The sequence below is a fragment of the Triticum urartu genome, chromosome 2 (assembly GCF_003073215.2).
Source record: "Triticum urartu cultivar G1812 chromosome 2, Tu2.1, whole genome shotgun sequence".
Lineage (NCBI taxonomy): Eukaryota > Viridiplantae > Streptophyta > Magnoliopsida > Poales > Poaceae > Triticum > Triticum urartu.
This window is the reverse complement of record NC_053023.1, coordinates 389,110,369-389,128,390: the sequence shown is the minus strand read 5'-3', so window position 1 is coordinate 389,128,390 and position 18,022 is coordinate 389,110,369. Positions and strand designations below refer to the sequence as shown.

The window sequence follows — 18,022 nt, the reverse complement described above, 5'->3', positions numbered from 1 at the left end:
GAATTTGGTCAAAGTTTGTAAAATTTGACTTGAGACAAATCTAATACACGAAGTAAAAAGGGCTGGAGGGAGTACAACAGCAGATCTCATGGAGCTTTAGCACAGATAACATAATCAGTTTGGATTAATCAATAGTCATTCAGCCGAAGCGACGACAGTACATAGTACATACAATCATGGGTGATTGATACTGGGTAGGAGTAGTATATTAGCAGTACCACCACCGGACGGGTAGCTAGCGGTCGGCCGGTTGTCTCTAGGGGAAACAACTCGATCCAGACTGCAAATAAGTAACCAAGTTTACACAGGCAGATGAGAACATGAGAGAGGCGGATCGGAGGGATGGAAACTGGGAGGAAACCACATGCAAGGGTGAGCTAATTAAGCAGCTATAGAACTTAGGTGAAGGCCCTAGCTAATGATTGATGCCCTACCAAAGTGAATTAGACCAGCCGGCCTCAGCATGCAGTCCTTAATTAGATGTCGATCGATCTGCATGTATATATATATATATGTATGTATATATATATATGCCTTGCAGAGATCGACTGAGACATATATACTGTATGTATATATAGATATTAGCTAGGCATGCACGAGATGTACGCGGATGATGAACTAGCTTAGGACAATCAGCCGATGTGTGTGGTTGACGACGATGAGTAGCCATGTAGCTGGCTAGCTAGCGGAGGAGGCTGCGGATGATCTCGGCGGCGGGGCTGTTGTTGTCCATGGTGGACATGAGGTCGGAGAGGCGGTCGCTGAGGTCGTCCACTTCCCTGTGCAGGCTCTTGATGTAGCTGCATGTCTCCTTGAGCATTTTCGTCGTCGACGCCTGCATGCATTCATCGATCGATATGTTCATTAGCACGCTTCCATAAACCTCCCATAAACACATTAAGCTTTGCACTCTGGCTGAGCTAGCTAGCTAGCTTAGTCAAGCTGCACACATGCTGACATGCAAGCGCATGTGCTAGCTGCAAACTGATGAAACTAGTCGTGTCGGTCGTACCTGGCTGCTGCTGCTGCCGCGGCGGCGCGTCGTGGGGAGCAGGGTCTGGAGCCTGGAGATGAGCTCGTTGATCTCCTCCTCCGACACGGAGCCGCGCGACCTCCTGCCAGACATCGTCTTCACAGAATAATGCTGGGCGAGCGAAGGTCGATTGAGAACCTGTGTGATCGGGAGTAGAGTGGGCGGCTAGCTGCGAGGTGCGATGGGGAAGAAGGATGGGAGACGACTGGGGGCTTTTATAGAGACGGATCCGGCCGGCCGGTTAGCCAGAAGAGAAGACGGGGAGAGCAAAAATTAAGATGCATGCATACAAGACAGGGTCGATGACGTAGGCCAAGACAAATGCAGATTAGGAAAAAGAGATCTCTCTCTTAAGAAAAGGAGTTAGCGGTCGTTTCATCCAGCTTAATCAGCTGCTCTGCAAGCAGCCGTACTGTTTTTACACACATGAACAAAAGGAAAAAGTTAAGGGGTGCTGGGCCCGCGTGTCCCTCTCTCTCTCACTGTGGATGTCCGTGGGCCCTCCGCCGCTAGTTATGAGCTACGGCCACGCACCAGCCTCCCCCCTCCACTTGCCACGTGCCCCCGCCCCCCTGTCGATTTGTGTTGGTATCGTCAGTCTCTCGGCCGGTAACGTAGCGAAATGGCCAGGAAAATGCTGTTCACGTCGTCCTCCTCCGACCGCGGGAAATGCTCGCCGTCGACTGCTCGCAATCAATATATACGGTTTGCGTACCAAGTGTTCGAGAAACTCTGGAGTCTAGAGCGTGCAGATGCCGCCAGATCAGACCAGCAGCCGGTCCTTTGGTTTACCATGTACTCTGACAGTAGTGCAGCAGTCCAACTTTCTTGGGCATGCAACGTAGAGTATGTAGCTGTGGTCAATGGGTGGGAAAAACAAGTATTTTACCAGGGCAGGGCAGGGCACGTCCCCATCAGGGAGCGAGCCGAGTAGCAGACCCGGAAGATGCCTTTGTCCCCCGATGTCCCGTTGCCGGAGCAAACAACTCGCCTCGACCTAGCGGGCGGTCGGGTGCTGCACGCAGCGCCGGATCGATCCCATTGCTAGCTTGTCCTATCTGGTAGGAGGAGCACACCTTGGATGCTTAAGATTCGACAAAAACAACAACAGTGGATCTCGCATATAGTATAACCACATGCTTAACAGTGATCAGTGGATGCTTAATGACACGATCGACTTTTTAAAACGTCACGTCGCAGCGAGGACGGAACGGCGGACGACGCTACCGACACGGTCGTAGTCCCGGCCGTTGCATGTCGTAGCTACGTACGTGCGTGCGTACGTACGAGCCGACGCTTTTGGCCGTATTTACCAGCTGCCAAAGTGGGCGTCGCTCGCCGGCCAGGTGTCCTGACGCGCACGTACGTAGTACGTACCAACGTGCGTACGTACATGTATTCGTTTTTCTCGACGGGGCCCGGCGCCCGGACAAGACAACTAACCGGACGCGTACGTCCACGTGACGGCCGCGTGGGCTAGCTAGCTCGTAACCTTTCGTTTCGCTCGTCCAAAGGTCCGTCGTGGGCTCGTGGGAACGTACGTGCATGTGCCCATGCACGCGTGCCGCGCGCGCGCGCGGCAAGTGGGAACTGGCGAAACGCCCCGATCGATCGGGTGCCACTGGCCGGGGGCGCGCGGGCGGTCGCGTCCGGCCACAGCGCCTGTCGCGCGTTCGTCCTGGGCTGTGCGCTAGCTCCGCGGTCCGGCTCGTTTTGGCTCGCCGCCCGTGCCAAAGTGGGAAAAGGGAGCGCGCTCCAACGGGCAGAGGCCGTTCCCCCATGTGAGCAGGACGGGCGGGGCGACGGCGACGGCGACGGGGCGGGGCGCACGGGTCGGGGTCGCCCGCCCGCCGGTACGTACGGCGGAGGGGCTACGATCACCGCTGCTGCTACACCACACGGCACGTATTCTGCTCGAACGGACGATCGGACGACGCTCCGGCGCGGCGCGGCCGGGGTCGCCATCGCGGCGCGGGGGGCGCAGGTATCTGGGAACTCGCATATGCGCCTTAATTGGTTGGCTCCATCGGCGGGTTTATGGGTGCCGTCCCTGTCGATCACGCCCCGGCCGGCCGGAGATGAGCGAGATTCATGTATGGCGTGAGTGAGATCGAGGCAACGACATCCATCTCCATCGGTCCATCCATCCATCGGGGGCTAGCCACCTATAGCGGCCTAACGCCCCCCTGATCGGCTGGGGCATAACTGTTGAGGATGAATGCGCCCGACATGTGTCGATCACAAAATCAGCGCTCGTCTAGTACAGTGCCGATCCTTTTGCGCACATTGCCACCGAGCCACTCGCCCAAATGCTGGAACAACGGATTTTTTTCTTTTACCAAAAAACATCAGATCTATTATAAACAGTTTGACTAATTCACATCTAGATATATTTTAAGGATGTCACATGTAAGCTCCCACAAATACATAATGCAGCAACAAGAAACAAAAAAAAACAAAGACAAAAAAAATAATAAAAGTTCAGAATCATCTCAAACATAATAAACAGTTACATCAAGATTACAAGAACACTGAACGACCACTACTTTCTCGAGAATGAGCCACCGACACGCCCGCTGTCAGTGCTTCCATACTAGAGCCGGCTTTACATTTTCGATGACAGCGGAGAAGTCTTTGTGCACATGCCTCTAAGGACTTGCAACCTGGAGTCTGGGTTGTCGCCGTTGAACCCTCGCGTAGATTTGAAGCACCTGCCACCAAATATCGTCACATAACGAGAAACTCTAACCTCACCGTCGCAAGGAGACACCAGGAATCTACACCGGAGCTCCGACGGCTACTTCCAGACAGAAGAACTCGACGAGGATCGGAGTCTGGAAAACAAACTCAAAGAAGAAGCGTCGCCATCCACCCAAGTGTCATACGTGCGTGAAATAAAAAAAAACCCTAACCTAAACTACTAACCGGAGCGGAGGCATCAACATTCCCCTCCCTGCCAGCCGCCGGAGCAGCGATGGAGGGGAGGCGAACCATGGGCTCGGCGATGAAGACTAGAGGGGAAAGTTTGCCCTAGTCGTCTAGGGTTAGTTAGGGGACGAGAACAAGAGGAAGTCTTTTCAACAACTGAGCAACTTGTTAATTGTAAATTTTGATCTTTCCTCAGGCAAAGTAAATTTCGCCTCGCTAAACGGACCGGTAAAATCTCTTCGGGCCAGCAAGCCCCAGCAGAGAGAGCTGTCGATAGAACTCACGCTCACATAAAAGTGTATTCATTAAATTTGACTGTCTGCTTTTACAAACGCATCACTAGATGGCTACTGTTGCACAGCCATGGGCTGTCGGTAGAAATCGGTTTGGCGAAGCATTCCAAACGGACAGGATAGCTACTTTTACACGGCCATGGACGGGTGAGCGAGCAGCCCCGGCCTGGCTGCATCCTGCATGGTACGCCATGGCTCTTTCGTGCACGCGGGGCCCGGGGCCGACGAAGGCCACGTTTGTGGCGAAGCGAGATATACGCATGATCAGATCACCCGACCCCAAAGTTGCGCTGCCGGTGAGGTCGCCGTCGCGGCGTTTATTGCCTGGAGCCGCCGGTGGGATCCCACACGCCGTGCCGCTGCCGCGGCCGAGCCGATCGAGCTCCACCGCGCGCGCGCGCGCGCAGGTACAGCGCCATGTGCGTGCCATGCCCGACGTACGCGCCTGCCCGGAATTTGGTCGGTCCCTGGCCGCAGCGATCGGCATCGTCATCGCGCGCTCGCGGCCGGGCGGCGGTTAGTTCGTTGGGGTCATGCACGATGCGTGCATGCATCCCTGCCCCGGCCCGGCCCCACGTAAACGTCTAGAAGAAAAGCACGGCCGAAAAGCAACGGTCGTGCCGTGCTATAGTTTCCTGGTATCTCTAATACAGGTACACATGTGTGCTACGGAGAATTAATCGTGTGCCATGTATCGTAAATTGGATTTTCGAAAAGGGTTTCATGATTGAAACCTTTCATTTCATGGGGTCAAGTAATGGTTACATGCATGCGTTCACGGCAGTGCCCTAGGCCAACTTATGGTCGACCGTCCCGGCCCCGGCGGCGACGCCCACCTGCGTGTCGCGGCTCCCGCTCAGCTCGCATCTCCTCGACACATGGCCGGCCGGATGCGTGCAATTGTTTCATCCTCCCAAGTCACAACTGGAGAGTGGAGGTAGTGGTAACCGATTCATCAGATCATGTGAATTCGACTGGCTGATCAACGGAGGTCCACACCACTCGTCGTCGTCGACGGTGCCTGATCGGTCCGGGCCTTATTTAGTCGGCACGGCGGTCACGCCGTGTGCTGCATGCATGCACGGCCACTGTGCTTGCTCCAGGTGCATGCATGCATCTCAAGTCTCGTCTTGCTGCGAAACAGGCCGACCGGGCAGCAGCGGACGCTGCTCTTTCAATAATCTCGGCAGCATGCATTGCCGGCCTGTAACTAACTCTGACTGCGTGCATGGCAATCGATCGCCTAGCTGGATGTTCAAAACCATTTCAGGTAGTAGGGACGTTGCTGAACCTCTAGAGACTTCAGCGTGCATGATTGGCAAGGCAAAACACAGTATTGGAATGGCTTCATCAGCTAGCTAGTAAAGACAATACCACCGTAAGTATATGTATTTTTTCATAAGAACAGGCATATGAATTTCCTCCAGCAGTGGAACCGGCCGGCCTGTGGACGATCGTATGAAGAACATAATTTCTTTGAGTGATTTGTTTATACACACAATGGCAATGCAAGATTCAGAAAATAATTATGAGACTACAGACCGTGGTCCTGTACAAAGACAGACACGTACATGGAGATAATCAAATTATGAACCTTTTCGACGGCAGGACCAGCAGCAAGCCCCCCCAGGTATCGGTCCCGAACCTGAATGTGTCCATCTACATATCCAATTTCGGTTGGCCCCTGTGCACCGAGAAAACACACACCATAAACCTCCCGTTTATTTGGACATCAATACCGTGCGCAACCAGAAACTTTATTGCATGCTCCCGATCATATCCAACGAGCTCATGCTCATCCAACTACCAGTAGCATAGGAGTAGATCACAGGCAGAACTTTTGATGAGACCCTATCCACCTGCTGATTAATTGGCATAGGGCCTGGCAGCAATACATACGTTGTCTGCTGTTGCAAAGCTCGGGCGGGCCTAGCCTACGTCCATGCCATGCATGCATGCATGTCTCCGGGAGTCCAGGAGCCAGCGCGCCCGCCACGCGCGTACTGCTGCCCTCGGCGGCAGTCGGCGCTCGATCCATCTACCGGCGCGCGCCGCGCGGCGTAATGGATATGCCGGGCCGGTGGCACGTACAGGTGGGGTGGCCGGGGGCCGGCAGGACGGGTGCCGGCGAGCAAGGTGGCAGGCGCCTAACGCCGGCCTCCGCACGCTGCCTGCCTGCCGCGCCCGCGGGACGAAGGGACCGATCGACAGCGGCATGTGTGGCGTTTGATCTGGTGGTCGATCCCGACCGATCTCAGGGGCCGGCCGGAAGCTGGCTAGGCCCAGGTTGGTGGGAGGCAGCGTTGTGCACTGTCCACTGGCGCCCTGGGGCCGGGAGGCTGGCCGTGGGTGCATGCATGGATGGCGGGGTGGAATGGTGTAGGGTATGTGCCACAAAGTGTAAACAAAAGCAGGTGTCCATTTAATTAGTTGAGTGTGTTTGCTTTCGAATGTATGTGCAAGAACATCGATCGCATCGCGGTGTGTAGTGCTATGTTTTTTTCTTCAGAGAAGTGTGTGTACTATGTATGTTCCAATTGTCTTGGCAGGGTTGAGATCATGTTTTTTTAGGAAAGCCAGGGTTGAGATCATGTGCGTGCGGGGGTTTAGAGTTTTTCTTAACACGGTACAGACGCAAACGTTCATATACACGCGCATACACTCACCCATATGAACGCACCCACGCACACTTATGAGCACCTCCGAAAGACTGAGCCGGCATATTTTCTTGAAATTTATAAAGTCACCGTAGGCACCTCATCGTCGACGGGAACGTCTCCTCCCACTGAATGAGCATCGCTGGAAATCCTGAAATAAATCCAGGAACAAATGTTCACCAGGACTTGAACCCTGATGGGCTGAGGATACCATAGTCTCTCTAACCTACAATTATAGGTTGGTTTGGGGGGGGGGGGGGGGGGGGGTTTAGAGTTAGGTGTGACGCTGTAGCCCAATTGAGCACGGATGTCCAATAATATTTTTGTCCGTTCGGTACATACCGGGCTCAATGTTTAACTAGCTCTTTTGGGTTCTACTTTGATGTCATGTTTTCTGAAAACTTATACTAATTTTTAGTCTACTTTTTCCCAGCATTGTACATTTTTGTACGTATCTACTACATTTTTAATACACGTTTAACTTTTTCAAATACAAAGATTAGCATTTTTAAATACATGGACAACATTTTTCAATACACACTGAACATTTTTGTAATGACAATAAACATTTTTTCACACACAATGTAGATTTTTCATATACAACAGGAACATTTTTATATAAATGTGTTAAAAAATTAAATACATAATCAACTTTTATCAAATATATGTTTTTATATATACTTTTATTTAATGTAGGTCGTTTATTTTTCGCATATATATCAGGAATATTTTCTTATAAATGTTTAATATAATTTTAATAAAAGTTCAACATTTTTCATACACATTGTATTTTTTGTTGTAGCGACCAGACCTCAAATGGTCCAATCTCTGTGCTTAGGTGTCATCCCTGGATCAGTAATGCTGACACCACACAGTACTTGAAAGATTTATAACAGAGTAGCAATCACACACTTATTACATCGAGTGTCTCAAAAGAGAACTTATTACAATAAATATGGCTTAAGGTCATCTAATAACGATAACAGCGGAAGGCTTGAAAGATAAGTCAGTCCATCAACTCCAACGACATCACTGAGTATAGAACCACGACCTAAGGCACCTTAATCGTCGTCTAAAAAGTCTGCAACATGAACGTTGCAGCTCGAAACGGGTCAGCACATGGAATATGCTGGCAATGTAACACATAGAGAGCAATGAAAGAATAAGACTATACTATATGCATATTTGGCTGGTGGAAAGCTCTATGGTTACAGTTTTGCGAAAAGCCAATTTTTCCCTACTGCAAAGGAATAAATTTTTATTTAACTATCATGGTAGTTGTTAAACATTGAGAATGGTTGACAGCATTCTCAATCCCAATTAAGCATCATCATTAAACCCAACAAAATTAATTAGAGTAACATGATGAGATTCACATGATAATCCAAGTACTAGATACTCAAGACGTCCATAACCGGGGACATGACTAATCATGATTAGTTTATACACTCTGCAGAGGTTTGCGCACTTTTCCCCACAAGACTCGATCTCCTCCGTTAGGATTCTCGCACTACATGGTGTTTGAGAAACGGATGACCGAGACATAGTCTTTCAGAAGCGCTAGCACCTTACGAACGGGTAGACCGTACCAACCTACATCCTCTACATCTGCTAGTCTACCACTTTAAGAGTTCGCACGACTTAGTCAACTATGCTAGAGCCCATAGTAGCTTGTGGCTGCACACGGAAGTTTCTAGTATGAATAATCTCATGATCCCTTTGAGCCTGGGTGGCGATCCAAAAGAAAAACAGGCAATCACTGGAATACTCAGGTACCTCAATCCACTCAGATGTGTGTTTAAGTTGCCACCTTAAATAAACCTTTAAATTATCAATCTCACATCTGTCATGGATTTCACTCACCCAATCCACGTCTACTAGCATAGCATGGCATATTAAGCAAACGTAGAAGTAACTCTCAAAGGTTTGATAATAACAGGTAATAGGTACTACCTCATCTACTTCCCAAACCCACAATTTAATTAGATCCTAATCATGCAATGTGTGAGAGTTGAATCTAATGCAATAAAAACTGGGTAATAGGAAGTATGATTAAAGTATTATTTGCCTTGCTGATGATTCGTGAAACCTAGCGATTCGAAGTAGCAAGCGGCGCACTCCGGATACTCTATCGCAAACAAACAAGTATACAATAAGTACTCAACTATTGCACAGGTAAAACTCGAATAAAATATCTAACCAGAAAGTTCAACTGAAGAACTCCGGTTGGCAAAAAGAATCAAATCAAACGAAGCAATGAAAGACAAACGGCAAAAGAAACAAGCTCCGTTTACTAATCTGAGTCTAGGGAAAATTTTACTATGGAAAAAACTTGTTTGAGTTGGTTAAACGGAAAGAGAGTTTCGAGACGAAACTCCAGGCGCTTGAATCGCCTGATTCCGATAAACGAGCGAAAAGTTAAACTAAAACGAACATCGGATCAGGAATCGCGATCAGAAAAATCGCGGATTTAATCCGAGAAAAAAGAAAAATGACGAAAAGGTTAACGAACGTTCGTTCGTTAACTGGAACTAAACGATGAACGCGTTCGTTAAAACCGAAGAAAAACCGATTTATTTAAAAAACGAAAACTAGGGTATTCTAAAAAAACGAAGTGGTTTTTCTCAGAAAACCGGCGACGGCGGCTACCTCGGCTCGGGCTCCGGCGAAGCTCCGGCGGGCTCCGGTCGGCGGCGGGTGGTGCGGGGCGGCGGCTCTGGGCTGCGGCGGCAGGCGGCGCGGGCGGCGGCTGCGGCGTGCGGCGGCATGCGGCAGCGCGGGCGGCGTGGGGAGGCGGCGGCAGTGTGGGGCTCCAAGGAGGGGGGGGGGCTCCGGCAGGTTATAAAAGGGGGGGGGGAGCAACTTGGGGAAGGGGGCGGCCTCGGGAGGCGTGTCCTCCCCGGACTCGGCGGCGGCGGCGATCGGGACTCCGGTCCCGATCCGGCTCGCGGAAGGCGGCGGCGGCTGGGCCTTCGGCCAGTCAGGCGCGCGGGTTTATTTTTTTAAAACAATATCGCTGCAACTAAAAGAAAAGTCTAGAGAAATAAATAAAAATCTAATAAAAATGCCAAAACAAATTTTCACCGTCTAAATAAAATATTTAGAACAGGATGAATATTTTCTTGTCCCTAAATGCAATTTTTTGAAAACGTGCATTTTTTCTAAATTCAAATAAAATAGCAAATAAAATCTTATTTGATTTTTAATTAAATCCTCAATATTTCTTTATTTTGGAAAATTCATTTTATTCCCTCTCTCATAATTTTATAATAGAAATAATTGAAGAAAAAATAAATAAAATCAAATGATCCTATTTCAAAATTTGAGAAAACTCAAATATGAAAATAACGAAATCCCCAACTCTCTCCGAGGGTCCTTGAGTTGCGTGAAATTTCTAGGATCAACCAAGTGCAATAAAATATGATATGCAATGATGATCTATTGTATAACATTTGGGATGTTACATTTGTATACACGACAAACATTTTTTATACACATTTAATATTTTTTAAATACTTGATTAACATTTTCTAAATACATGATCAACTTTTTTCATACACATTGTATATATATTTATATATTTTTCGTATACATGAGAAATGTTTTTTCTATACACATGTAATATTTTTTAAATACCTGGTTAACATATAATATTTGGAAGTATAAAAAAATAAAACAAGGCAGCGGTCTATGGCCTCCTAGGGGCGATGGGCCGGTCGATTTAGGGAGGCGCCTGACATGAGCGCACCCTATTTCTCACTGTTTGCGAGACATAGGCACAGAGGAGAGAGAAGAGAGTAGAACCCAATGGCCGACACTTGCATTCGACCAATTCTCAAGTCTCAACGGCAGACCGGCAGCAGCGGCGACAGTGTGCCTCTAATGCCTTCCTCCTCCGCGACAGCTACCAATTGACTGCTCCTTTTTGTTGTATATATATGCACGCATAAAAGTCGAACGCAGGGCATCACGATTAGTCTCAGTCGTTGAACTCCTTTGTGTCGCCTCTGAGGTGTTTTTCTGCTCCATTGGTTTGGCCGTTTGGGCACCAACTTCACCCCTTTTCAGTTTTGAAAATGAGACATTGAGACGTGAGTGACTGTGAGTGTGTTCTTCATAGGCGGCGAAAACAGCTGACAGTTTTTTTCACAAAAGAAAAGAAAAAACAATTGACAGTTGGATGTGCAGTGTGCTTTTCATATGGCTTACAACCCAATCCATGAGCGACATTTTTATATTCTGAAAGTCGCAGAGGAGAATGTCAGTAATCCGGTATTTCTTAGTGATACATTAGTTACACAATGCGTGATTGACGAAGTGATCAGTAAACCGAATCATCCATGAGAGGAGTGGAATTCATCCGTGGTCACAAGGACTCGTCCATGAAATTCACTACCGTCACTAGGCTCAGAAATACCGGATTACGGTCACGAATGTCACAGTGAACAGCGCCTTGGTCACTCATCGCGTACGCTTTGGCTGCGTATCCCGGCGACGTAGCACACTGTTTGACCGACAACGTGGCAAATGTGGGTATGTTTTCAGAAATATGGTGCCAACCCTGTTAAAGTATACCTAGAGGCAATCACGTATGATAATATTTTCTATGTGTTTATAAATAAAAACAGTTCCTTCGACGATATTAATGATGCATGTCGACAAGTACGTGACTTGTCTATAGGATATTATATTGTATGATACTTTCTAAACAGCCTCTCTAGTCAGAAAATAATATGTGGACACACATCTAACTAGACCGGCATGCAATACAGTGACACATATGGTGTCCCGGTTCCAGCGTATACTCTAGAACACAGCCTTCACGTCCAGCGGCGAGGCCAGCCTAAAATATCTGTGGGGTCAATGGTATTTTTGAATTTTTTCTTCAATATGAACAATAAGTAAATAGTGATTTTAGACTTATTTTCAAAAAACCTGTGGGGTCAGTTGACCCCACAACTACACATGTAGCTTCACTGCTGTTCACGTCTTTGATGTCATCCAGAACATATGTTGGAGGTGGCGCCGGATTCCGGTACTACTAAAAACCGAGGCAGACTCCCAGAGCTCCGGATTCGGCGCATACCCAACATGGGCTCTGGCTGACAACATAAGCCTATGATGTCAGTCGGATTTTGCGCCGGAAAGTGCCCCGTTTTTCAGGAGCTTCCGGAAGTTGCCATTGAAGGTTTCGGCAACTACTTCTGAAGCATGTAAAAGTAGCCCAACATGAATATATGGAGGTGTGTATTTTGGCTATCTTGGGCTCATATATGATGGAGGTGTCACACCTAATCAGCTGATTAGTGTGCCTAGGTGCTGGCTGGCGGGCCCAGCCAGCTGGCCTGCCAAGTGGAGGCGTGGGTGCGTTAATGGTGGCCGCCTGTGGCCGTGTGGAGGCATGCGTGTGTAGATCATTCTCTGTATCCAAACCTTCCTCTACAATCCTAACCCCTTCTCCAAGCTCATCCCCCTTCCTCACCTGCTCCCTCTCACCTACTCTAGATCGCCGATCCCCTCTCCGATCAGGGGTGTTACATTGGTATTCAGAAACAAAATTTTTTCCCCCTCGCCGCCGCTGCACCTTCTGAAGCTTGGGAGGTGGATTGGTAACATCCACCGCGCACGGTGCGAGTCCGCTCGCCGGATCTCGCCTAAAATCCGTCGCGGGGTTCGATCCCCTTTCAGGCAGGAGCAACGGCACCCTCGAAGCCCTCCGTTGCGACGCGGCAAGTCCTGGAAGCCATGGAGGAAGGGAACACCCACATCGCGAAGATGCTCGACTCCCTCCTCACCAAGCTCGACGAGCAAACCGCTCTCTACGACAAGCAACTCGAGGCGCAGATCGCCTTCAACAACCAGATCTCGGCGGAGCTGCGGGGCCTCTCGCGGCAGCTCGATCTGACGCAGGCAGACATCGATGCGACCCGCAAGACCGTCGACGGCTCGACCTCACCAGCGGGCTCTGTCACCACGCTGGTACCACCACCACCACCACCACCGCCACCACCGCCTCCGCGCCATCAGCCCCCCACGCGGAGCCCCATCGTCCCGCCTCTGCTCACGCTCGTCTGGGGGACAACCGACCACCACTCATTCCGGTTCCCCCTCTCGGTGCGCCCATGGCTGGGGTCACCGCACCGCCGCCCAGCCCCAGCCACCCAGAGAGCTCCTACCACAAACCCCCAAAACACGATTTCCCCCATTTCGACGGATCCGCACCCTACCTATGGCTGGATCGTTGCTTGGCATACTTTGAGCTCTACAAGGTGGGTCAGCAATTTTGGGTGCCTACCGCTGCTCTGTACATCGAGGGGCAGGCGGCGCACTGGCTCCAGGTGTTTCGCCAGAGTCACCGCAACCTGACATGGGACATGTTCTGCGCCGCCGTGCTCGAAGAGTTTGGTGTGGACGAGTTCGAGCTCACTATGCATCGTCTCCTTCAGCTATGGCAGACGGGCAGCGTCGCCGATTATCGCACGACGTTTGATGAACTCATGTATCATCTTCTGGCGTTGGATCCCTCCATCAACAACAAGTTCTTCATCACCCAGTTTTTTTTGGGACTGAAGGACGAGATGCGTGCTGCGGTTCGTCTACAAGCCCCGTCAAGCATCACCTGCGCATCCGTGCTGGCGCGCATTCAGGAGGAAGAGCTGGGCACGACACGTCCACGGGGCCGACCAGTTCCTCCAGGGCGTCCTCCTCCACCAACAAACGCGGCTCAACCGCGCCAAGCGGCAGCCCCACGCACTGTCGGCGACGAATTTGCTCGGGAGCGCCAGTTGCGGGATTACAGGCGCGCCAACAACCTCAGCTTCAAGTGCGGCGACAAATACTCACGGGAGCACCGCTGCGCGCAGCCGGCATAGTTGCTCACCATACACGTGGGGGAGCATGGGGAGGTTCTCTCCGACGACGCGATCCATGCTCTCCAGCTCTTGGACGAGCCCGCTCCACCAGATCGGCCTACGGAGTGTTGCGTTCTGTCAGCCCAGGCGCTGGACGGCTCTGACTCGCCGAGCACTATTCGCCTGCGCGCCTTGGTCGGGAACCAAGTCATGCTGCTCCTCCTCGACTCGGGCAGCACCCACAGCTTCATCAACAAGAGCTTCGTCGACCGCATCGGCGCACAAACCCAACCTCTGCCGCCAGTGGAAGTACGGGTCGCCAACGGCGATCGCCTCACCTGTGATCGCATCGTACCCGACCTGAAGTGGTGGATGCAGGGGCACACCTTCTCGACTCCAATGCGCGAGCTCGACATCGGCGCTTACGATGGCATCCTGGGCATGGACTGGCTAGCGCAGCACAGCCCCATGACCTGCCACTAGCAAGACAAGTTCGTCTCATTCCTCCACGACGGCGAGCAAGTCACGCTGCGTGGCGTCAAACCCAAGGCCACCGAGACCCTGACGGCGGTGGAGCCAGCAGAACTTCGCAAGTTGATCGCCAGCAACGAGGTTTGGGCAATGGCCGTGGTGGATGCTTGTCCGCCCGTGCAGACCAAGCGCAAGTCACCGAGCCAGACCCCACTCGCCGACCTCCTCGACGAGTACACCGATGTCTTCGCCGCGCCCCAAGGACTGCCGCTGCACCGTCAGTACAACCACGCCGTCACATTGGTGGAAGGGGCGATTACGGCCAATACTCGCCCCTATCGCTACTCTCCCCTGCAGAAAGACGAGATCGAGCGGCAGGTCCACGAGATGCTGGACTCGGGGATCATTACTCACAGCGTGAGCCCCTACGCGGCACCGGTGCTGCTCGTCAAGAAGAAGGACGACACCTGGAGGTTTTGCGTCGACTACCGCCGGCTCAACGACGCGACGATCAAAAACAAGTTTCCCCTGCCGATCGTGGACGAACTTCTCGATGAACTGGCGGGCGCTACGGTCTTCTCCAAGCTTGATCTGCGGTCTGGCTATCACCAGATTCGAATGCGCGAAGAAGATGAGGCCAAGACGGCGTTCAAAACCCATCACGGCCATTTTCAGTTCCGCGTCATGCCGTTCGGCCTCACCAACGCACCGGCAACATTTCAGTGCCTGATGAATGCAATCTTCAGTAAGTACATTCGCAAGTTCGTCATCATTTTCCTTGACGATATTCTGGTCTTCAGTGAAACGATGGAGGAGCACCTGGAACATGTGCGCACGGTGCTGGAGTTGCTCCGGCAACACCAACTCTATGTCTAGGCCTCCAAGTGCGAGTTCGCCACCGACCACATCGACTACCTCGGGCAAGTGATTTCACGCGAGGGCGTCGCCACCGATGCGGAGAAGACCCAAGCCATGGTGCAGTGGCCTACGCCAATGACGACTGAACTTCGCGGTTTCTTCGGCCTTACAGGCTACTATCGCAAGTTTGTGCCGCACTACGGCATCATCGCCAAGCCACTCACTCAGCTCCTCACCAAGAAAGGCTTCGAGTGGTCCGAGCACGCCCAAGCTGCGTTCGACCTGCTCAATCAGGCCATGGTCACCACACCGGTGCTCGCGCTTCCCAACTTCGACAAGCCGTTCGCCATCGAGATGGATGCCTGCGACACGGGCATCGGCGCGGTGCTCACTCAAGAGGGGCACCCCGTGGCCTATTTCAGCAAGGCGCTGGGTGCGCGCAACCAGAAACTCTCCACTTACGAGAAGGAGTTCCTCGCGGTTATGATGGCTGTGGACAAGTGGCGACAGTATCTACAACGCGGGCCGTTCGACATCCTCACGGATCACAAGAGTCTCTGCAATTTGGGCGAGCAACACCTCGAGACAGACGTCCAGCGCAAGGCCATGTCCAAGCTCGTCGGCCTTCAGTTTTGCTTCCTGTACAAGCGCGGCCTCGACAACGGAGCCGCGGATGCGCTCTCCCGGGTGGGCAAGCTCATGGACGTGGCCGCGCTCTCGATCTGCCAGTCGGCGTGGTTGCAAGAGGTGGCTAACTCCTACGCAACGGACGCGGAGGCTCAAGAGCACCTCCAACATCTAGCCGTGTCCAGCCCGGATGCAGACGGGCACGAGCTCCACCGCGGCGTCATTCGTCGTCAAGGCCGGCTCTGGATTGGGGTGAACACGGCCCTGCGCACCAAGCTGATCGCCGCGCTCCACAACAGCGCGGTGGGCGGCCACTCGGGCGTCACGGCGAGTTATCACCGCGTCAAGAAGCACTTCGAGTGGCGTGGCCTGAAGAGAGACGTGGAGGAGTTCGTGCATCAATGCGTCGTCTGTCAACATGCCAAGCACGAGCACACCAGGCCGGCCGGCCTCCTCGCGCCTCTGCCCATTCCTTCGACGCCATGGGAGGACCTGACGATGGATTTTATCGAGGGCCTGCCAGCGTCCGAGAGCTGCAATTCCATCATGGTGGTCGTCGACCGCTTCACCAAGTTCGCGCACTTCGTGCCACTCCGCCACCCCTTCATCGCCGTGACTGTCGCCCGCGCGTTCTGGGACAACATTGTGAAGCTGCACGGCATCCCTTCGTCCATCGTCTCCGACCACGACAAGATCTTCACCAGCAACCTCTGGCGCAAATTGCTCAAGAGCGCGGGCACCAAGCTCTTGTACTCAACGGCGTACCACCCGCAGACCGATGGCCAGAGCGAGCGGGTGAACCAGTGCCTGGAGATGTACCTGCGCTGTGCCGTCCACGATTCCCCCAGCAAGTGGCGCCGCTGGCTACCGATGGCTGAGTTTTGGTACAACTCGACCTTCCATTCATCTCTCCAGTGCACACCCTTCAAGGCCCTGTATGGCAGAGAAGCCAACTTGGGCGCAATGGCAACCTGGGCGGAGGCGACACCGGCCGGCGACGACCTGGACTGGGCAGAGCATACAGATGCCGTCCGCGCCCAGCTGGCGCGTGCCCAGCACCGCTTCAAGAAGCAGGCGGACAAGAACCGCGTCGAGCGCTCATTCCAAGTGGGAGAACAGGTCTTGCTGAAACTGCAGCCTTATGTGCAACGCTCCGTGTGTTGGGGATCGTAGCAGAAATTCAAAATTTTCTACGCATCACCAAGATCAATCTATGGAGTAATCTAGCAACGAGGGGAAGGAGAGTGCATCTACATACCCTTGTAGATCGCTAAGCGAAAGCGTTCAAGTGAACGGGTTTGATGGAGTCGTACTCGTCGTGATCCAAATCACCGATGATCCTAGCGCCGAACGGACGGCACCTCCGCGTTCAACACGCGTACGGAACGGAGACGTCTCCCACGCCTTGATCCAGCAAGGAGGAGGGAGAGGTTGAGGAAGAGAGTCCAACAGCAGCACGACGGCGTGGTGGTGATGGAGCTCGTGGTTCTCCAGCAGGGCTTCGCCAAGCACTATGGAGGAGGAGGAGGAGGTGTAGGAGGAGGGAGAGGGCTGCGCCAGGGGAAGGGTGCGGCTGCCCTCTCTCTCCCTCACTATATATAGGGGGAAGGGAGGAGGGGGAGGCGCCCTAGGGTTCCCTAGGGGAGGGGCGGCGGCCACAGGGGAAACCCTAGATGGGTTTGGGCCCCCCGACCCCCTAGGAAACTTGCCCCCCAAGCCGGGAGGGGCGGCTGCCCTAGGGGTGGCGCCCCCACCTCTCCTGGTTATGTGAGATGGGGTGAGAGGGGCGCTCAGCCCCTTAGTGGGCTGATGTGCCCTCTCCCCTTGGCCCATAAGGCCCCCCAACGCTTGCCGGGGCCTCCGAAACCCCTTTCGGACATGCTGGTCATCACCTGGTACCCCCGGAACAATTCCGGACTCCAATACCCTTCGTCCAATATACCGATCTTCACCTCCGAACCATTCCGAAGCTCCTCGTCATGTCCGGGATCGGGACTCCGAACAACCTTCGGTAACCACATACTATTTCCCATAAACAACTCTAAGCGTCACCGAACCTTAAGTGTGTAGACCCTACGGGTTCGGGGAACCATGCAGACATGACCGAGAACAACTCTCCGGGCCAATAAACCAACAGCGGGATCTGGATACCCATGTTGGCTCCCACATGTTCCACGATGATCTCATCGGATGAACCACGATGTCAAGGATTCAATCAATCCCGTATACAATTCCCTTTGTCTATCGGTACGATACTTGCCCGAGATTCGATCGTCGGTATCCCGATACCTTGTGCAATCTCAT

At 52.4% G+C, this 18,022-nt stretch overlaps 1 protein-coding gene across 1 annotated transcript; it reads right to left on the bottom strand.

Moving 5' to 3' along the window:
- Positions 1–519: 519 nt before the first annotated feature.
- On the bottom strand, positions 520–1,207 carry LOC125541576 (transcription factor ILI5-like). The gene is made up of 2 exons (XM_048704947.1): positions 1,013–1,207; positions 520–835 (listed from the first exon to the last, which is right to left on the bottom strand). Exons 1-2 carry the CDS (start codon positions 1,124–1,126, stop codon positions 683–685), a joined length of 267 nt encoding a protein of 88 aa, XP_048560904.1. The 5' UTR covers positions 1,127–1,207; the 3' UTR covers positions 520–682.
- Between the last annotated feature and the right edge of the window lie 16,815 nt (positions 1,208–18,022).

Bases quoted from the DNA above. Each gene is read 5' to 3' on its own strand.
- LOC125541576 (XM_048704947.1), bottom strand. From the start codon at position 1,126: ATGTCTGGCAGGAGGTCGCGCGGCTCCGTGTCGGAGGAGGAGATCAAC. The intron at 836-1,012 runs GTACGACCGACA...GAATGCATGCAG, and splicing joins GCGGCAGCAGCAGCAGCCAG to GCGTCGACGACGAAAATGCT.